This window comes from Cyprinus carpio, chromosome B2 (genome assembly GCF_018340385.1).
Source record: "Cyprinus carpio isolate SPL01 chromosome B2, ASM1834038v1, whole genome shotgun sequence".
In the NCBI taxonomy this organism is placed as follows: Eukaryota; Metazoa; Chordata; class Actinopteri; order Cypriniformes; family Cyprinidae; genus Cyprinus; species Cyprinus carpio.
The window spans coordinates 32,098,068-32,115,520 of record NC_056598.1 but is presented as its reverse complement, the minus strand read 5'-3'; the positions used below and the strand labels follow the sequence as shown (position 1 = coordinate 32,115,520).

The 17,453-nt window shown below is 35.0% G+C and overlaps 2 protein-coding genes and 1 long non-coding RNA gene across 5 annotated transcripts in view; 2 read left to right on the top strand and 1 right to left on the bottom strand.

The window, feature by feature from the left end:
- The first annotated feature begins 31 nt into the window (after positions 1-31).
- LOC109056628 (cathepsin Z-like) lies at positions 32-3,251 on the top strand. Its single transcript, XM_042719150.1, has 6 exons — positions 32-180; positions 782-945; positions 1,021-1,200; positions 1,904-2,058; positions 2,600-2,773; positions 2,990-3,251. Exons 1-6 carry the CDS (start codon positions 50-52, stop codon positions 3,101-3,103), a joined length of 918 nt encoding a protein of 305 aa, XP_042575084.1. The 5' UTR covers positions 32-49; the 3' UTR covers positions 3,104-3,251.
- A 1,868-nt stretch (positions 3,252-5,119) lies between these two features.
- On the top strand, positions 5,120-17,386 carry LOC109056626 (protein ABHD8-like). The gene is made up of 5 exons (XM_019073817.2): positions 5,120-5,617; positions 11,403-12,167; positions 13,157-13,327; positions 13,414-13,630; positions 16,469-17,386. Exons 2-5 carry the CDS (start codon positions 11,416-11,418, stop codon positions 16,691-16,693), a joined length of 1,365 nt encoding a protein of 454 aa, XP_018929362.1. The 5' UTR covers positions 5,120-5,617; positions 11,403-11,415; the 3' UTR covers positions 16,694-17,386.
- The window catches only part of LOC122136293, a 46,364-nt gene continuing 35,633 nt past the window's right edge, over positions 6,723-17,453 (bottom strand). The window contains exons 2-3 of one of the 3 annotated variants that reach the window (XR_006154073.1): positions 13,108-13,350; positions 6,723-8,191 (exon numbers count right to left, since the gene is read on the bottom strand). This is a non-coding gene — a long non-coding RNA (uncharacterized LOC122136293). Of the gene's footprint in view, positions 8,192-10,379; positions 10,803-12,030; positions 12,162-13,107; positions 13,351-17,453 lie in introns of those variants that run through there. The other 2 variants (XR_006154074.1, XR_006154072.1) reach the window with 2 other exon arrangements.

Here is a 17,453-nt window from a genome sequence, read left to right as displayed (position 1 = left end):
GAGGGCTAAAGCTCTTCTAATGCGTCAGACTCGGATGTAAACATTCATCATGGCGTCTGCTGTGTTCTGGTTTTTATTTCTGCTCAATCTGTTTTTGCACACAAGAGGATTTACTGAAGTCCAGCAGATATCAGATTCATGCTACAAACCAATGAAGGACCACAGACCCTCATTCATTAAGTATGAGAATATATCTCATTTGTATATGTATTTTATTTGCATATCAAAACTTTTACACACCACTTACAAAACGTACAGTACTATGGCAATATTTGGCTAAGTACGATTTCAATATCTTGTATTTTAGTACATATACCATGGTAACATCATAACAAACAGATTTTATTACTAGTATTTTTGTCTGATCCAGTAGGAGTGTCTAAAAATTCTTAAATTTAAGTAAATAAGATACAACTACCTAGGTCTAATTTTCTAAAGAATGTATTAAAATTAAATGAATTTCTGCACCAATCTGTCGGTGGGGTAAGAATAATCTTTTTAATCCCCCTTTTTTAATTCCTTTATGTATCTCACCCCATTTGCAGATTTTTTTCTTGTTTTAAGCATAAGACTTGCATCAAAATGAGAAAAGTAGATCTAATCAAATGTTCATTCTCAAGTAAATTACCTTCACCTTTTACATGGAGGGTAAGAGGCGGGGCATTTAGGAAGGTGATGATATGTCTATTTTAACCTGATGTTTACAATGTGTCTTCTGCTGTCATTTACTGAACTGATATCATACTGGTTCTATAATAATAATCATTTGTGCATGTCTTAGGACATACCCCCGGCCTCATGAATATGTAAACGTCTCTGATCTCCCCGCCTCCTGGGACTGGCGCAACATTAATGGCAAAAACTATGTGAGCGTCACACGCAACCAACACATCCCGCAGTACTGCGGCTCCTGCTGGGCCATGGGCGCCACCAGCGCACTCGCAGGTCAGACTCAGGACACTACAGCAGAGTACAGGAAGTTCAAGTCACACATGCAGTTTTCTGTCTTGAAACTTTCAGATCGCATCAACATCAAGAGGAACGGGGCGTGGCCTTCTGCTTACCTGTCAGTGCAGAACGTGATTGACTGTGCCAGGGCAGGCTCATGCTACGGTGGAGATCACATGGGTGTTTATGCTTATGCACACGAGCACGGCATTCCTGACGAGACCTGCAATAATTATCAGGCCCGGAATCAAAGTAAGACACCGAACTCTGCAATGACATGAGATGCTATGAAACTGTATGGAGGCTCGTTTTCTGTGCGCGCATTCATTCTATCAGTCACACTTATATCACGCGTATTTGAGAGATGATCGTAAGATCAAATTTAGGATGTAGGCAGAAGTGCAACTTAAATGAGCAGAAGTTTTTTGGAAAAAAAAGGCAGAGATTGGCTAAGTAAGAACTGTGAGATATAAACATGCATTTCTAAGAAAAAAAAAAAACAGAAATGTGGAATACAAACTTGCAATTCTGAGAAAAAAAACTGAATGTGAGATACTGTATAAACTCACAATTGTGAGAACAAAGTAAGAGTTAAGAATTATTACAAGATCTTGGAAAAAAGCACTGTGAGATATACACTCAAAATTGCAAGAATAAACGTCAGAAATGTCACATTCACATTTTTTATATCACATCACAAAAAACACTCCATCAAAAAAGTTTTACAAGATTCACATAAAAGCAATTTTTCTATCATTACAAAAAAATGCAAATGTGTAATTATTGCAACTTGCATTAAAACTTTTCTCCAAGTACCAAAAAAGGAATAATTTCACTAATCATGCACTAATGTCTCCTGTATTTTATGCACACTGTAACAGTGCACTGCAGGTTATAGTGGATGTAAATATTACGTCTTTTTTTCTTCTCTGACTTTTTTTTCTTTTTTCTGTAGAGTGTGACTTATTTAATCAGTGTGGCACGTGCTCGTTCTTCGGCTCCTGCTCGATAATTAAAAACTACACCGTGTGGAACGTTGGAGACTATGGAGACGTCTCAGGACGAGATCGGATGAAGGCTGAGATCTACAAAAATGGGCCAATCAGGCAGGTTCTACAGCCCATATTTTGAGTTAAATATAAATTAAAATAGTAAGCTACAAGTCTTGGGCCTCAGTGGCAGACAAAAAACCATATGATGCAAATGATAAAAGTATTTGGCTATAGTTCATTAACAGTGGGCTGTTTACAGCAGGGTTATTATAGTTAACTAAAACATATATTAAAAAAATACATAACATTTATTTTGTTGTGTTAAGTTGGCAAGGCAATATTTAGCATTTTCATTTAGTTTAAAAATGAGCTGAAACAACTAAAACTGAAATAAATAATAAAAAAAACTAATAAAAAAAACTAAACATATTTAAAAAGACAAAAACACAAAAAAAGACCAAAACAGAAGATTTATGAATAAAAACTTTTTCAAAATATTAATAAAACTATAATAGTATACTAAAACTTACAGTTGGTACATTCATTCAATTCAAGCTATTTTAGATAGGCTTTAATCAAATTTCAGCTTGATGTTGAACTTTGCCGCTGTGTCAGAACAGTTTCGTTGTTTCTCAGCGTTGGTTCTCTCTGTGTTGTAGGGACTGCTCAATATGGCCACTAAAGGCCTGGAGGCGTATGATGGAGGGGTTTTTGCTGAATTTCACATTCTGTCTATGCCGAATCACATCATCTCAGTGGCAGGTAAGGGGGCGGTCACGGAGGACGGGGAATCCGAATACTGGATCGTCAGAAACTCCTGGGGCGAGTTCTGGGTGAGTAGAGTTACAGCGGCCTTCACAGGACCTGCTCAGCTTTACAGTAACCACACGATGAGACCTGTGGGTTAAAGAAGAAATTAAACAATGATGTCATTTACTCCCCTTCATTTGGTGTGTTTCAACTTTGAAAAACCTTTAGTCTGTGCTTCTCTCTGGTGGAATTGCGTCTGCTCTTGTATTGTAAGTCGCTGTTTGTCTTGTGTTTTATAGGGAGAGTCAGGCTGGGCCAGGATTGTCACCAGTGCCTATAAGGGAGGGAAAGGAAACTGGTACAATCTTGCCATCGAGCACGACTGTGCATACGGAGACCCAATCCTTACATAGATCAGGACGAGCAGTTCTGACCTGAGATCAGACCTTACCGAGCACATAACTGCTAAGAAAGCCAATCTAATTGTTCTGGGTGTAAATAATTGTTGTCATATCAAATATGGGAGTTCTGTCACATTACAATCTTTGTAGTAGAGTGAGAATAAAAGAGATAAATTACACAACAAAATTAAACTATACTTGATTATTTTATTAAAAATTTGCCAAACACTTAAGAGTTTTAACAAAGTATGGATGGTAACTTGAATTTAATGTTGAAATATTGCATATCATAAATCAGAATTATACTTAAAGGAATATGTTCCCCTATAAATGCACTGTACCATTTGTTTTAGTTCTAAACAGAACACTAGAACAAAACGAATACTTTATACTTAAAGGAATATTTTACTCAAAAAATGAAAAGTCAGTCATTATTTACTAACCCTGATTTTCTTCCAAACTATGTTTATTTCTTCTGTTGAACACAAAGGAAGATTTTTTAAAGAATGTTGGTAACCAAATAGTTGACGATAGCCAATGTACAGATCATAAAGCATGTAAAACATGAATGTATGTGTTTGTTATTAAATGCCAGACTTACAGTGCAACAGTACTTTGGGTCTAAGTTCCATCTCTCTTTTGGTGTTGGTGAGAAATATATAGAAAAATAAATGTAAAACATGTCCACATCAGGGTTGTATTTGTTGTATCGCCTTTAATTTATCCGGATTTTATTTTAAAGTCATTGTGTCTAGACAAGATGATTTCCATTGCTGTATTATAATAATCAGAATTTAATAAGGATCATAAGAATAATTACAAAAAAAATAATTATATTAAGAATAACTGAAGAGGTAATATATGGACACAAAGAACATGAAAGTATTACAGGCATGAAAATTTGTGGAGAAAAACATACAGTACAGACCAAAAGTTTGGAAACATTACTATTTTTAATGTTTTTGAAAGAAGTTTCTTCTGCTCATCAAGCCTGCATTTATTTGATCAAAAATACAGAAAAAAATGTAATATTGTGATATATTATTACAATTTAAAATAATTGTTTTTCAATTTATTATACTTTAATTATCACTTATTTCTGTGATGCAAAGCTGAATTTTAGGATCATTATCACATGATCCTTTAGAAATCATTCTAATATGATGATTCATTATCAAAGTTGGAAACAGTTCTGCTGCTTAATATTTTTTCAGAACGTGATACTTTTTTAGGATACTTTGATGAATAAAAAGTAAAAAAAAAAAAAAAAAAAAAAAAGCTATGTTTTTAAAATATAAATATTTCGTAATAACAATATACACTACTGGTCAGTAATTTGGGGTCAGTAATTTTCAAATCAATACTTTTATTCAGCAAGGATGTGTTAAGTTGATAAAAAGTGATAGTAAAGAAAATATATTTTTAGAATATATATTATTAGAATTTTTTTTATTTTGAATAAATGCAGTTCTTTTATTCATCAAATATATTAGACAGCAGAACTGTTTCCAACACTCATAATAAATCAGAATATTAGAATGATTTCTAAATGATCATGTGATAGACTGGATATTACATGTGACACTGAAGGCTGGAGTAATGATGCTGAAAATTCAGCTTTGCATCACAGGAATAAATTATTTTTTTTATTTTAAGTTGTAATAATATTTCACAATATTACTGTTTTTTTCTGTATTTTTGATCAAATAAATGCAGGCTTGATGAGCAGAAGAAACTTCTTTCAAACTTCTGTACTGTATACACCTATATAATAAATATTATTATAGTAAAATGTCTCGTTTTCATCATGCACATACTGTATACACACACACACACACACGATAATCAAGGCAAATGAGTTACAGCAGATTAACAAAACATTTAGTATTGTCATAATTCATTACCTTATTATGCATAATACAGTATTTTTTTTTTTTTTAAGAGACGCTAAAATTACTGTCAGAAATTCCTTTAATGTAATTTCTTCGTGACATATATGTTTATACCATTTGCTGTCTCTCATCTGGGCTTAGCAACAGCACTAGCAGACGCTGCATTGGTCAGAACTGACTGAAGGAAGCCCTGCAGTTCGTTACATCTCCTGTCAGTCAAACAGAACGAACCAAGACATGGTTCCCGGCTCCAGGATAAACAAGGGCACTGGGCTGGATAATCACCCCGCTGTGAGGATGCTGAGAGGCGCAGCCCTGCTCTGCCTTTCACCGCGGATCAACTCTGGATGCCACGCGAGCGCTTTTATTAAGATGCATCATTTGATCTCTCTGCACCTGAATGCGCTTGATTTCATTTGATTTCAAACGGCGTAAATCTAGATTAGAATGATGATGCCAAACATCTCTCATCTGCTCTGCAGAATCCGATTAAATCACATTAGAGAGTTGAATTGACAGATTAGCGGTATTATAATTGCTTTCATTGTTTTTAAGATTATAAATTCTCTTTCGAATATTGGTGCATAATTTATTGCGCTAGCAAATTCGATTCGTCTCGCAGATATCGATCCAGGTAAGAATCATATTTCAAAATCATACTAATATCCTTATGCATAATGTAAGGTTGCATACTAGTTGACTGTCTCTGTGATGCAGTATGTAGTGTGCAGTGTGTTTTGCAAACCTGCATCTCTGTTACATGCGTTGCGCAGCAACCAATCAATCAATGCCATTGATGTGTTCAGAAGTGTTACAGTGTTTCGCATGATGAAACCATGGCAACCTGTTCTATGGGATGCAAGAAGACCATATTAACAGTGACTGCAAAAATATAAGGCTTAATAAAGCACCGTTATTGCACTGATGCATTGCAGTGCATCACATATTAAAACGCCATCCATCCATACTTAAATGACTTGAATTTAAGTGACATGATTCAGTGACAGCACAGTTAAAGACACGTGTTGATGGTTGGGACTGTAGATGTTGTTCCTAATGTAGGCTACTAAGCACTGTACTGTACAGCAGTCTGCCTACACACTCTAATTCTGCATTGCAGACTGAAGGATGACACACCAAAACACACTCCCACTTGGCAAATTTGGGGCAATGCATGCAAGAATTTGCTTTGGATTTCATGCACGAATAGAATTATTTCTTTACATGAAATACTTTGCCATCATCATGCAGTAGCAAGACTGATCAAATCCTCTATAAGCTGTTATTTCAGTAATATGCAGTGTATTCATAGTGTATGTCACAGAATATCTGACTTCAATATACTAGGAATAGCAAAAGAAAAGAAAAAAAGGTTCAAATGGGGATTTAACAGCTTGATCATTCCAGTAAGAGTTACTCAGCCTTAGACCATTAAATATGTAGATGAGTTTGTTTCTTCATCAGAACATATTTGGAGAAATGTATCACTTGCTCAGCAATGGATGCTCTGCAATGAATGGGTGCCGTCAGAATGAGAGCTAATAAAAGTTGAATAAAAACATCTTAAACCTGAATTTTTTTCTTAATTACACAGTTTTTCACTTCACAAGACATTAACTGATGGACTGGAGTGGTGTAGATTATTGTGATGTTTTTATCAGCTGTTTGGACTCTCATTCTGACGGCACCCATTCACTGCAGAGCATCCATTGCTGAGCAAGTGATACATTTCTCCAAATCTGTTCTAATGAAGAAACAATCTTGGATGACCTAAGGATGAGTACATTTAAATTTCGGGGTAAACAGTTACTTTAATGCTTTTATTATTCCAGCTGCAAAATTCAAAATGTATGTACGAGTGTAGCACAGTGAAATAGAGGACATTTCCTCTCTCTGTGAATCGTTCTTTTGATTCTGCTCTCTCTGTGCATCTCATTAGCGTTCCCGCGGAGATGTGGTAAACAGCAGCTGATGCTGGAGAATCATTAGCTAATTGGCAGCATCCATGTTCTCCTCCCCATCTCCAAATCACTCAATGTTGAATCTGATTTTTTTTAAAGAATTAGTTCAGCCAATTATGAAAAATCTGTCATCTGCTCACTCTCAAAATGCTTGTACTTCTTCTGTAGCTCCTCCTCCTCGTCTTTTATGTCATTGTCTGTTCCTCACACAAAGCTTCTGTACAACTGAAGACTGAGAAATTGAGATGAATTTTACTGCCAGGCAGATTGATTCGCTAATATTTGATCATTTTGACTGAAATCAACCCACGAAACCAACCTAAATTTCAGTTTTCAGATTTTCTAATCACGATGAGTAAAAACAATTTAGAATCGCCGACTGAAAAATGAATCGTGTGTCTGTGTTTGACCGACAGAAGTTCTCAGACATAAAACTGAGCTCTAACCTCATTGCATAATAGCTAGAGATGTACTATGGCAGAATCAGCGTGTGGCATTGATTTTCCTGCAGGTGCTGAAGTCGACACTTTCACCGCTGCAGATGCCGGGGCAATTATATCGCTCTAACAAAAACAGCAATTTCTAGAGGATTCCCGAAGGTCTTTCTATTTGCAAGAAAGTCTTAAAATCATGTGATGAGACCTAAAAAAACTATCACTGTAAATCTGAATATACAATTGCCCCAAACAGTATTTGGACACTTAAAAATGCCAGAATGTCATTGCATTAGATACAAAAATCAAAGAGTGCCTTTATGCATCTCAAATGCTGCTTCTCCAAACTTAATCATTTTAATCAAATGTTTTGGTGATTTCTAGTGGACATATAAAGTCATATAATGAATAACACTTGCTTTGATATTTCGTTATATACAGTACATGACAATAATGTTCAGATATTTTAAGGAGACCTCTGTATATGACCTCAATGACTAATAGCAGTTTGTTTATAGTTAAAAGTGGTTGAATATTTTTACATCAAGAAGCAGCACAAAACAGCCAGATAAGTTTTGCACCTGCTCTACATTTGATTAATAATACATCACCGCTAAAATCCTTCTGGCATTCAGTCTGAATAATGCATTGCCCCTCAAGATGAGTAATCTGAAAAATGGAGCAGGTGAAGGGCCAGCGAGGACAGAAGAGGAGGAGTTAACGCTGACTAATCCTGCTTCTGTTCGCTGGTGTCTCTGGCTGCAGGACAGGAAGCGTCGAGCTGTCATAAGCGTGTCACTTCCTCCGTCAAAGCTGATGAAAGACAAGGAAAACATTTCAGAAGAGCTAGACAGAGCGTAGCGTAGATGACTGTGAATATTTTATCAAGCACCACAGAAAAACAAATACACTGAAAAAAATTAGGTGTAGAAAATATTTTTTCTCTGAATTGCTAGTAAATTTCGTAATTACAAATTAATTAAACATTTGTTTTTTTAGTTTTTTTTTTGTAAAACTACATTAGTGCATTTACAAAAAAGAACTAAAATAGGAAAAAATAATTAATTGCAAAAAAGTAATTGCAGACGTAGCCATCCAAATGTAAACATTATTGTTTACATTTGAATATAGTTTACATTTACATATTAAATTGTATTGCAATATGGCAGCTACAATTTCTTTTTATCTTTCTATGCATAGTGTTTACATCTGTATATTATATTGCAATATGAATGAAAATGTCTTTTGCACTAAAAAGTAGTTCATCTTTATATGCATTTACATGTTTAAATTACATTTTTACATTTACGCATTGTTTACATTTACATACAGTACCAAATTATATTTTTTTCACATTATCTTTCTGTGAATTTACATGTTTACATACTATGTTTACACTGACATTGTTTACATTTACATGTTAAATTATATTGCAATATGACAGTTCTAGATACACTGTATAAAATTATTTTTCAAACAGATTATTGGAGTACCTTTTACAAAAAAAAAACACTATTTCAGTCTATCAATTCATGTTTAGTCAATGTATTGCTTTTTTTTCTGGAATTTTTTCAGTTTCATTTTCTTTTGCAACAGAAAATAATTCTTTTAATTTTGATTATCTTTGCAGTGCTGCAGTTGATAATTGCACTCAATAATAAATAAATAAATATATATATCAGAAGCAGATTCATTTGTGATCAGCGACTGTTTCTGGTCAGATTGTTATTTCATGAGTCATGGTGCATGGAAATCGTGTTCATACTAATAATTCAGCTCAGGGTCTATGTATGACATTTATCCAGGATGCATCAAACACATCCTGAGCTTCTGTCTGTTTTGATGTCTCATCGCCCTCGGAGTGACTATATTTAATCTAGCTGGCACAGAAATCGACCCCTGTAAACATTCTAAGCACTAACTGGATTCAGGAGCATGTTAGTAAGAAGCAATCATAGCTATACAGATGCATTCATTTATATGCAGGTATCACTGTAGTCACGTTCTATACAGGCGATTTTCTCCATTAGTACCCAAGGGAAGCACGCTGGAGGAACCCGGGCTACTTTTAGATCCTTGTCTAGGTCACAATGTGAATCATCTTCTCTACTAGGATGCCGCTGGCAAGATCTAGGCAACATGCAGCACACTCTGTTCCCACTGTAACTTGCTTTTACTGCAGTTATTTGCATGGGTGAGTGTGTGTGCATTTTAAGATTTTCCTAAATACTTACTTCCATTGTGTCTCACACTCCTGGAGGAATTTATTTGATTGGAATTTACTCTCTTATAGGAATAGTTCACCCACGAAATGAAAATATGATGAAAATGTACGTATCCTCAGACCATCCAAGATTTGTTTCTTCAGAAATGTAGCACTGCATCACTTACTCACCAATGGATGCTCTGCAGTGAATGGGTGCCGTCAGAATGAGAGTCCAAACAGCTGATAAAAACATCACAGTAATCCACAAGTAATGTAAGTAATCCACAAACTGCATGTTTGTAAGAAACAAATCCATCCTTAAGATGTTTAAACTTCAAATTCTGGCTAAAATCTATCCATAATATTGCTTTCTCTAGTAAAAAGGTCATTTTCGTTTGAATCAGGAGTGAAATCTGCACAGATTAAGCACTGTTTACAAGCAAAAATAGTTTAAACAAATATGTTGGTGGATTACTATATGAAGTACAACAATAGACTAACTTTTTCACTAAATTAATTGTAATTATGGATTATGAACTGTATTTTAGCTAGAAGCTATGTTTTGAAGTTTAAGGAAAACAACTCAATGGATTTGTTTCTTACAAACATGCAGCTTTTGGCTTCACATGATGCTAACTGATGGTGTGGATTACTTGTGGATTATTGTGATGTTTTTATCAGCTGTTCGGACTCTCATTCTGACGGCACCCATTCACTGCAGAGCATCCATTGCTGAGCATTTCATACATTTCTCCACATCTGATGAAGAAAACAAACTCATCTCCATCTTGAATGGACTGAGGGTGAGTGAATGTTAAAAATGAATAGCAGCTCAGATCATTTGAAAAGAAAAAAAAATGCTGAGAAACATTTGACTTTGTTTAGATCTCTTCTGAAACTCTAGATGAGATGTGATTACTGGGGTCATTTTCCTACATCAGACTCCTCCATTTTCTCTTCATTTAATCTCATTGCTGTCTAGGAGAAACAGAAGGCATTATTTCTGTAATTTTCTTTCCTGTGGGCTTCCATATCAAAAGTGTCTTTGTGCACGCAGGCTCTCTGGATCTTTCTCTGCAGTGTAGTTTGCATTTTTCCTGGTGTCTTTGTGAAAGCCCTGCTGACAGCAGCTGTCATACTGACGCTCGCAGGAACGGCAATGCAGCGCTTCTTTTGTGCAGATCCACACAAAGACCGGAGGGGGTTTGGCAATATCCACTGTAACGAAATTACAGCGCATTAGTACAATGTTAGAAAGATTTAAACTTGGTGAAAGTTACTGCAGCAGAACAGCATGGACTGGTTTCCTCCTGATCCTGGACTAATGCAGAAACTTTAACGAAGAACATCGGTGGTAATGGAAAAATAAGATGTATGGTGAAGTGTTTCTATGAAAATATTTGTTGAAAAATCTAAAAGGACTTGTGATGTCAAACAAAAAGTAATTAGAGACTAAATTAAAATAAAAAAATAAATTAAAATTATAAAATTTTGATGAAAGATTATAAAGACAAAGATAAATGATAACTGATAAATCAGTCAAAATAACACAAAAAGCCAGATTCACAAACATTGTTATTATTAATAAAATTATAATATTTTTGTCTAATTTTCTAACTTTAGAAAAAGGCTAAGTGTTTTTAGTATTTAACCAAAAAAAGAAATAAAATAATAATAAAATAAAATGTTTTTTTTTTTTAAATAAAGTCATACAAACCATTGAAAATAACCTCAAAAATTTGAATAAATCCCAAAAGTTAAAATGTTTAAAGAATTCACTTGAGTCTAAGCAGACTGTGTGTATCTGTGTGTCTTCAGGTGAACCAGCGCCATGTTGACCAGCATCATCGAGAGCATCTTCTGCTGCCTGATGGGAAAGACGACCAGCGTTGTGCTGCCGGTCGAATCATCGGACGGCAAGCCTGCAGACGGATTCGAGTTCGTCGAGGTGAAGCCGGGTCGTGTGCTGCGCGTGCGCCACATCCTCCCTGAACGGCCTGCTACAACAGAAGCGCAGCCAGAAGTGGGCAGCAGCGTCCACTGCAAGCGCAAGATCACGGTGTACCGCAGCGGCCAGCTGGTGATCGAGAACCTGGGCGACGTCCTCCACGCCGAGATCCTGCAGTGCCAGAACGGAGACGTGGAGCAGTGCAGCACAGTGGAGGTGGAGCTGTCCGATTACACCACCGCACCCTCGTCCCCGGATCCCAAACCCGCTCCGCCGCTTCCCACCTCAGACCAGCAGAAGCCGGCTCCTCCGCCCAGACGCCGGCGGCGGAGACCCAAGCGCACCGTGCTGATCGATACGGAGCGCTGCATCAGCAGCTGTAAGGGGACACATCCTGACGTGGCGCTCTTCTTCATCCACGGTGTGGGCGGCTCACTGGACATTTGGGGGACTCAGCTGGATTTCTTTTCACGGCTGGGTTACGAGGTCATCGCCCCGGATTTGGCGGGACACGGCGCCAGCACTGCCCCTCAGATAGCAGCGGCGTACACCTTCTACGCCCTCGCCGAGGACCTGCGCGCCATATTTAAGAGATATGCCAGAAAACGGAACATCCTCATTGGTCACTCCTACGGGTAAACATTGCGTTTCTACTCAATGCATGTTTTGTTTAGTTTTTTTGCATTATACACTATCAGTCAAAAGGTGGGACACTAATTTATTATGACTATATTTCAATATGTTAAACTACAGCAAAATGATGAGAGATGAAGTGACTTAAAATGAGACAAAATCGAAAGCTTTTAATTTTTTTTAACTATTTGTATATTTACACGCAGCCTTGGTGAGCATAAGACAGTTCTGTCATTTTTTTTTTTTTTAGATAGATAGATAGATAGATAGGTAGATAGATAGATAGATAGATAGATAGATAGATAGATAAAAAATCAAAAGTTGAGAAAACTTAAGTTTAAGGCAACCAGCTTCAGCAGATTTTTGAGTTTTCTCAAATTGTTGTTTTCAGTTTATACAACAAAAAGTTGAGAAAACTAAAAAATCTGCTGAACCTGTTTGCCTTAAACTTTGAAGTTTTCTCAACAAATGAATAAAATAAAAACATTATAGATAGATAGATAGATAGATAGATAGATAGATAGATAAGTACTAAAATTACTAGATACAAATGAATAAAATAAAAACATTAAATTGAATTAAAAAAATTCTAACAATTTTACAAATGACAATATAAAAAAATCTAATAAAATATGAATAAATACTATAATAGCATATAAATAATTCTAAAACTAAAAGTTACTATTATTAACTGCTTTCATTAATATAAATAAAGCTGAAATAAAATAAAATATAAATATTTCATGAAAATATTTCTATTTCTGTTGCATTGGAATCTAACTGGAATAAAAAAAATTCACACAAAATTACTAATATAATTACTAATCTAATAATAAGTACTACAATAGTATATAAATAATACTAAAATAACACTAATTTAGTAAAGTTTGCCAAACTTATGACTGCAAGCTCTATAATTGTCAGAAGCCTTGTGTTTCTTACCTGCAAGCTTTTACTGATAAACCTTTGTCACTGTTTTGTTCCTGTGCAGGGTGTCGTTCTGTACGTTCCTGGCACACGAGTATCCGGAGCAGGTGCATAAAGTGGTGATGATCAATGGAGGCGGCCCCACGGCCCTGGAGCCCAGCCTGTGCTCCATCTTCCAGCTGCCCTCCTGCGTCCTGCACTGTCTGTCTCCCTGCTTGGCCTGGAGCTTCCTCAAGTAAGAGCCCAGGATAACAACTTCTGCAAAAACAACAGTCGTTTTAGCATGTTAAAAATGGATCTTTTCTTCTGCTTTGCACACAGAGCTGGTTTCGCCAGACAGGGCGCTAAAGAGAAGCAGCTTCTGAAAGAGGGAAACGCTTTTAACGTGTCTCCGTTCGTTCTGCGAGCGATGATGAGCGGTCAGTACTGGCCCGAGGGGGACGAGGTGTACCACGCCGAGCTGACCGTCCCCATACTGCTGGTGCACGGCATGCACGACAAGTTTGTGCCGATTGATGAGGACCAGCGGATGGCAGAGGTTTGAGCACATTCAATAGATTTTGATTGCAGTGATATCATTTCTTGTGTGACAATATAAGGATGGTTACAATTCACATACTTTTACTACTTTCTAAAAGTATTGTCATTTGTCAGAGAGCTCCCGAAATTTTAGGACTTCTTCTGCAAAAAATTGTATAACTTTTTTGCAATAGAGTTTAGGACATTTTTGGTATTAATTTCAGGACATTTTGATGATACATTTTAGTCCTTTTTTTGCAATAAAATGTAGGATTTTTTTGCGATACATTTTAGGACCTTTTTGTGATGCATTTGCAGACATTTTTGTGATACATTTTAGGACTTTTTTTGTAATAAAATGTAGGATTTTTTTGCAATACATTTTAGGAACTTTTTGTCATGAATTTTCAGACATTTTTGCAATATATTTTAGGCCATTTTTGTGATACATTTTAGGAATTTTGTAATATTTTTAAGACTTTTTTGCTCTAAAATGTAGGACGTTTTGCTATACATTTTAGGGTTTTATGATACATTTTGGGACATTTTTGCAATACATTTTAGGAATTTTTTGCAATACATTTTAGGACTTTTTGCCAAATAAGTGGACATTTTTGCAATAAATTTAACAACATTTTTGTGATACATTTTAGGATTTTTGCAGTAAATTTTAGGACTTATTTTAGGACTTTCTTGCAAGAAATATTTTAATTACAAAAATATGGTTTAATAAATATGATTAAAATAAAATTGTATTGCAAATGCAATTGTTTAACTGCAATACAGTAAAAATACTGTACTTCAGTAATGATAACCTAATGAGATTCACCATGGAGAATAATGAGAACTACATAAACGGAAAAAAATTAAATAAATAAAAAGTAAAGTGCAAGCATGCCCCTTATGAGAATTTACGGTGAGAAAGTGCTTGTTATCACAGTAATGTCACAATGCAAACATTTTAAAATCTGAAATAATAGGTTTCATTGACATCTTCCTATAAAATATGATTTATTATTTCCTTTGTTTGATTTGGGGATAAGTGGGACATATTTTTTGTGAGATTTGCACATATGGTCTTGTATATATGTGAACTGGGACACAGCCTTTGATTTTATAGTGTGTGGAATAACAGTGTGCTGTTGGCTCACTCAGGGCTCTCCTCATCAACACAAGAGCGTCTCTGTGCTGTAATGGCCTGTTGATGAGTGGAGGAGCGTTACGCATGTCCTCATGCAGATGTGCTCTGAATGAAACACTGTACTGCTGTAGTCAGGGAGGACTCCCTGCAGGCAGATAGGAGGATCACAAGGCTGTTAAACAAAACACAGAGTTCAGATGTTCTGCACAACCGCAATAAATTAGAAACTGCTAAAAAAAAATAGTTCAAATCAAACAGTAAGACTGACTGTCTGAATTCATGTGGACAATTAGACAAATATACAAAACAACACAACAACACTTTCAGATCACTTTTCAGATTCACTTTTGGCAACAAGCCACCTTCAGCTAATCATTTATTATTTTTTTTTTTTTTTTTTTTTTCTTGTGGGAAATGTTATTGTATGATTCACTGAAGAAGGCTTGCTGCCAAAAACGTTTGATCGTTGATTGCTCTGTTGCAAAATTAAAATAAATTACAACTCATTAAGAAGATACAGCGAGTGCAGATCCTTCATCTGAAAAAGATGTTACTGATCGATCTACGCATCCAAAATAAAGACAAGAAAAATCAGCAGCTTAGTATTAATTTTACATTAAATATAAAAATGTAAATATATATTAGTGCTGTCAAACGATTAATCGCATCCAAAATAAAAGTTTTTGTTTACATAATGTGTGTATACTGTGTATATTTATTATGTATATACAAATACAAACACATGCACGTACATTTTTAGAAAAATATGTTATGTTTATATTTTAAATATAGTTACATATAATGTAAATTATATTAATTTAAATATAAATATATACATGTAAATATTTTCAAAATATATACTGCATGTGTGTGTGTTTATATATACATAATAAATATACACAGTACACACACATATTATGTAAACAAAAACTTTTTATTTTGGATGCGTTTAATAGTTTGACAGAACTAATATTTATGTAATTTATATATATATGTGTGTGTGTGTGTGTGTGTGTGTGTGTGTGTGTGTGTGTAAATATATATAATGTAGTATTTATGTAATATAAAAATGTAATTTATTCTTTCTTTATTTATGTAATATGTTTTGTATTTTTAAAATATGTAATTTCTACATATATATATATATCAGATAAATACATATACATTTAAATGTTTTGTATTTTTAAAACTTATTTGCATAAGCATTTATATTATACTGTATTTTATACATAATAAATACATGTTGTGTAATAATGTTTCTTTACAAAAAAAATAATCTAAATATTAAATATCAAATAAAAAAAAAACAAAAAAATCACAAAAATTCAAAAAATACAGAAACACAAAAACAGAAAAATGCAACACAAAGTCAGCACACTGTAGCATTATATACATACAAATTATGTAAAATACATAATAATTTGGCATGTAACAGTTTAAAATATCATATGCATAAATATAAAATGTATTTAAATATATTTAATATATTTTTCAGTATACATCAAGTAATTAAACGTTTTATATATATTATATATATATATATATATATATATATATATATATAAAATATATATATATAATATATATTAAAATAACAATATAACACATATGATTAATAATAATAACATAATAATATTTACTGATTTTTATATATTTCTATTTCTATTTCTATTTATAATAACTTGTCTTGTAAATTGTAAATTGTCTTTATTCCAGATCCTCTTGTTTGCGTTCCTGAAAGTGATTGAGGAAGGCAGTCACATGGTGATGATGGAGTGTCCTGAGACGGTCAACACGCTCCTGCACGAGTTCTTCCTCTGGGAACCTGACAATTCCAAAAAGGACACGGTTACCACGGTAACAGCCGACCAGACCACAGCCGTCCAGATGCTCGCCGTCAGCACAGGGACGCCCAAGGTCAACAAGCCCCTTAACAAGTAACCTGATGATTGACGTTTTCGGGGTAAACCAATCAGAAGGCTGTTGATGGCAGGCTGTCAAAACCGTCACCTTGGCTGAGAGCTGGTTTTTGATCAGGAGGCCCGTGCGGGTGTCCAGACAGGGGTGAGAAAGATTCACAGGTTTGAAGAGACTCTCTAGCGATGAGGGAAAAACAGCAGCTGGTTTTAAACCAACTATGGTGGTTTATGCCTTTGTTTCTCTCTGCTACCTTTGGACAATATCTTTCCTTCTTGTGCCGTCTAAAGAAAAGGACTGGATGTGCGTCCAGAGGATGGAAATCAAGTGTGTCCAAGTCCAGATGGGACCCAACTACCAGAAAGAGGAGGAGGATTTGCTGAGGTTGCTTTTAAAAAACCCAAGAGAGTGTTTAAAGTCAACATGAAACCCATTTTACTTCCATAATATGACACATTGGGCGTAGTACAAGTACAATTATGAAAAACAGCAGTTGCGTTAAAAATAATGAGGACTAATTAATTGTGATTGGAAAATAACAGGGCTGTTTTCATGCTGACTTTAAAGGACGTTTGTACAAAATCTGTGTTCACGTCATACTAGTACTAACACGTTTAAACGTCTTCCCTCATAAATCAAATCTACTGCTTGGAGTAGAAGAGCGATTGGAAACAGATGTATGAGACACTGTTAAATCATCTTAAAAAGATAACGCACTGTAAACGAACACGCGTTTTACTTGAAACAAATCATTCGAGTTTAAAAAACAAAACAACAGATGTCG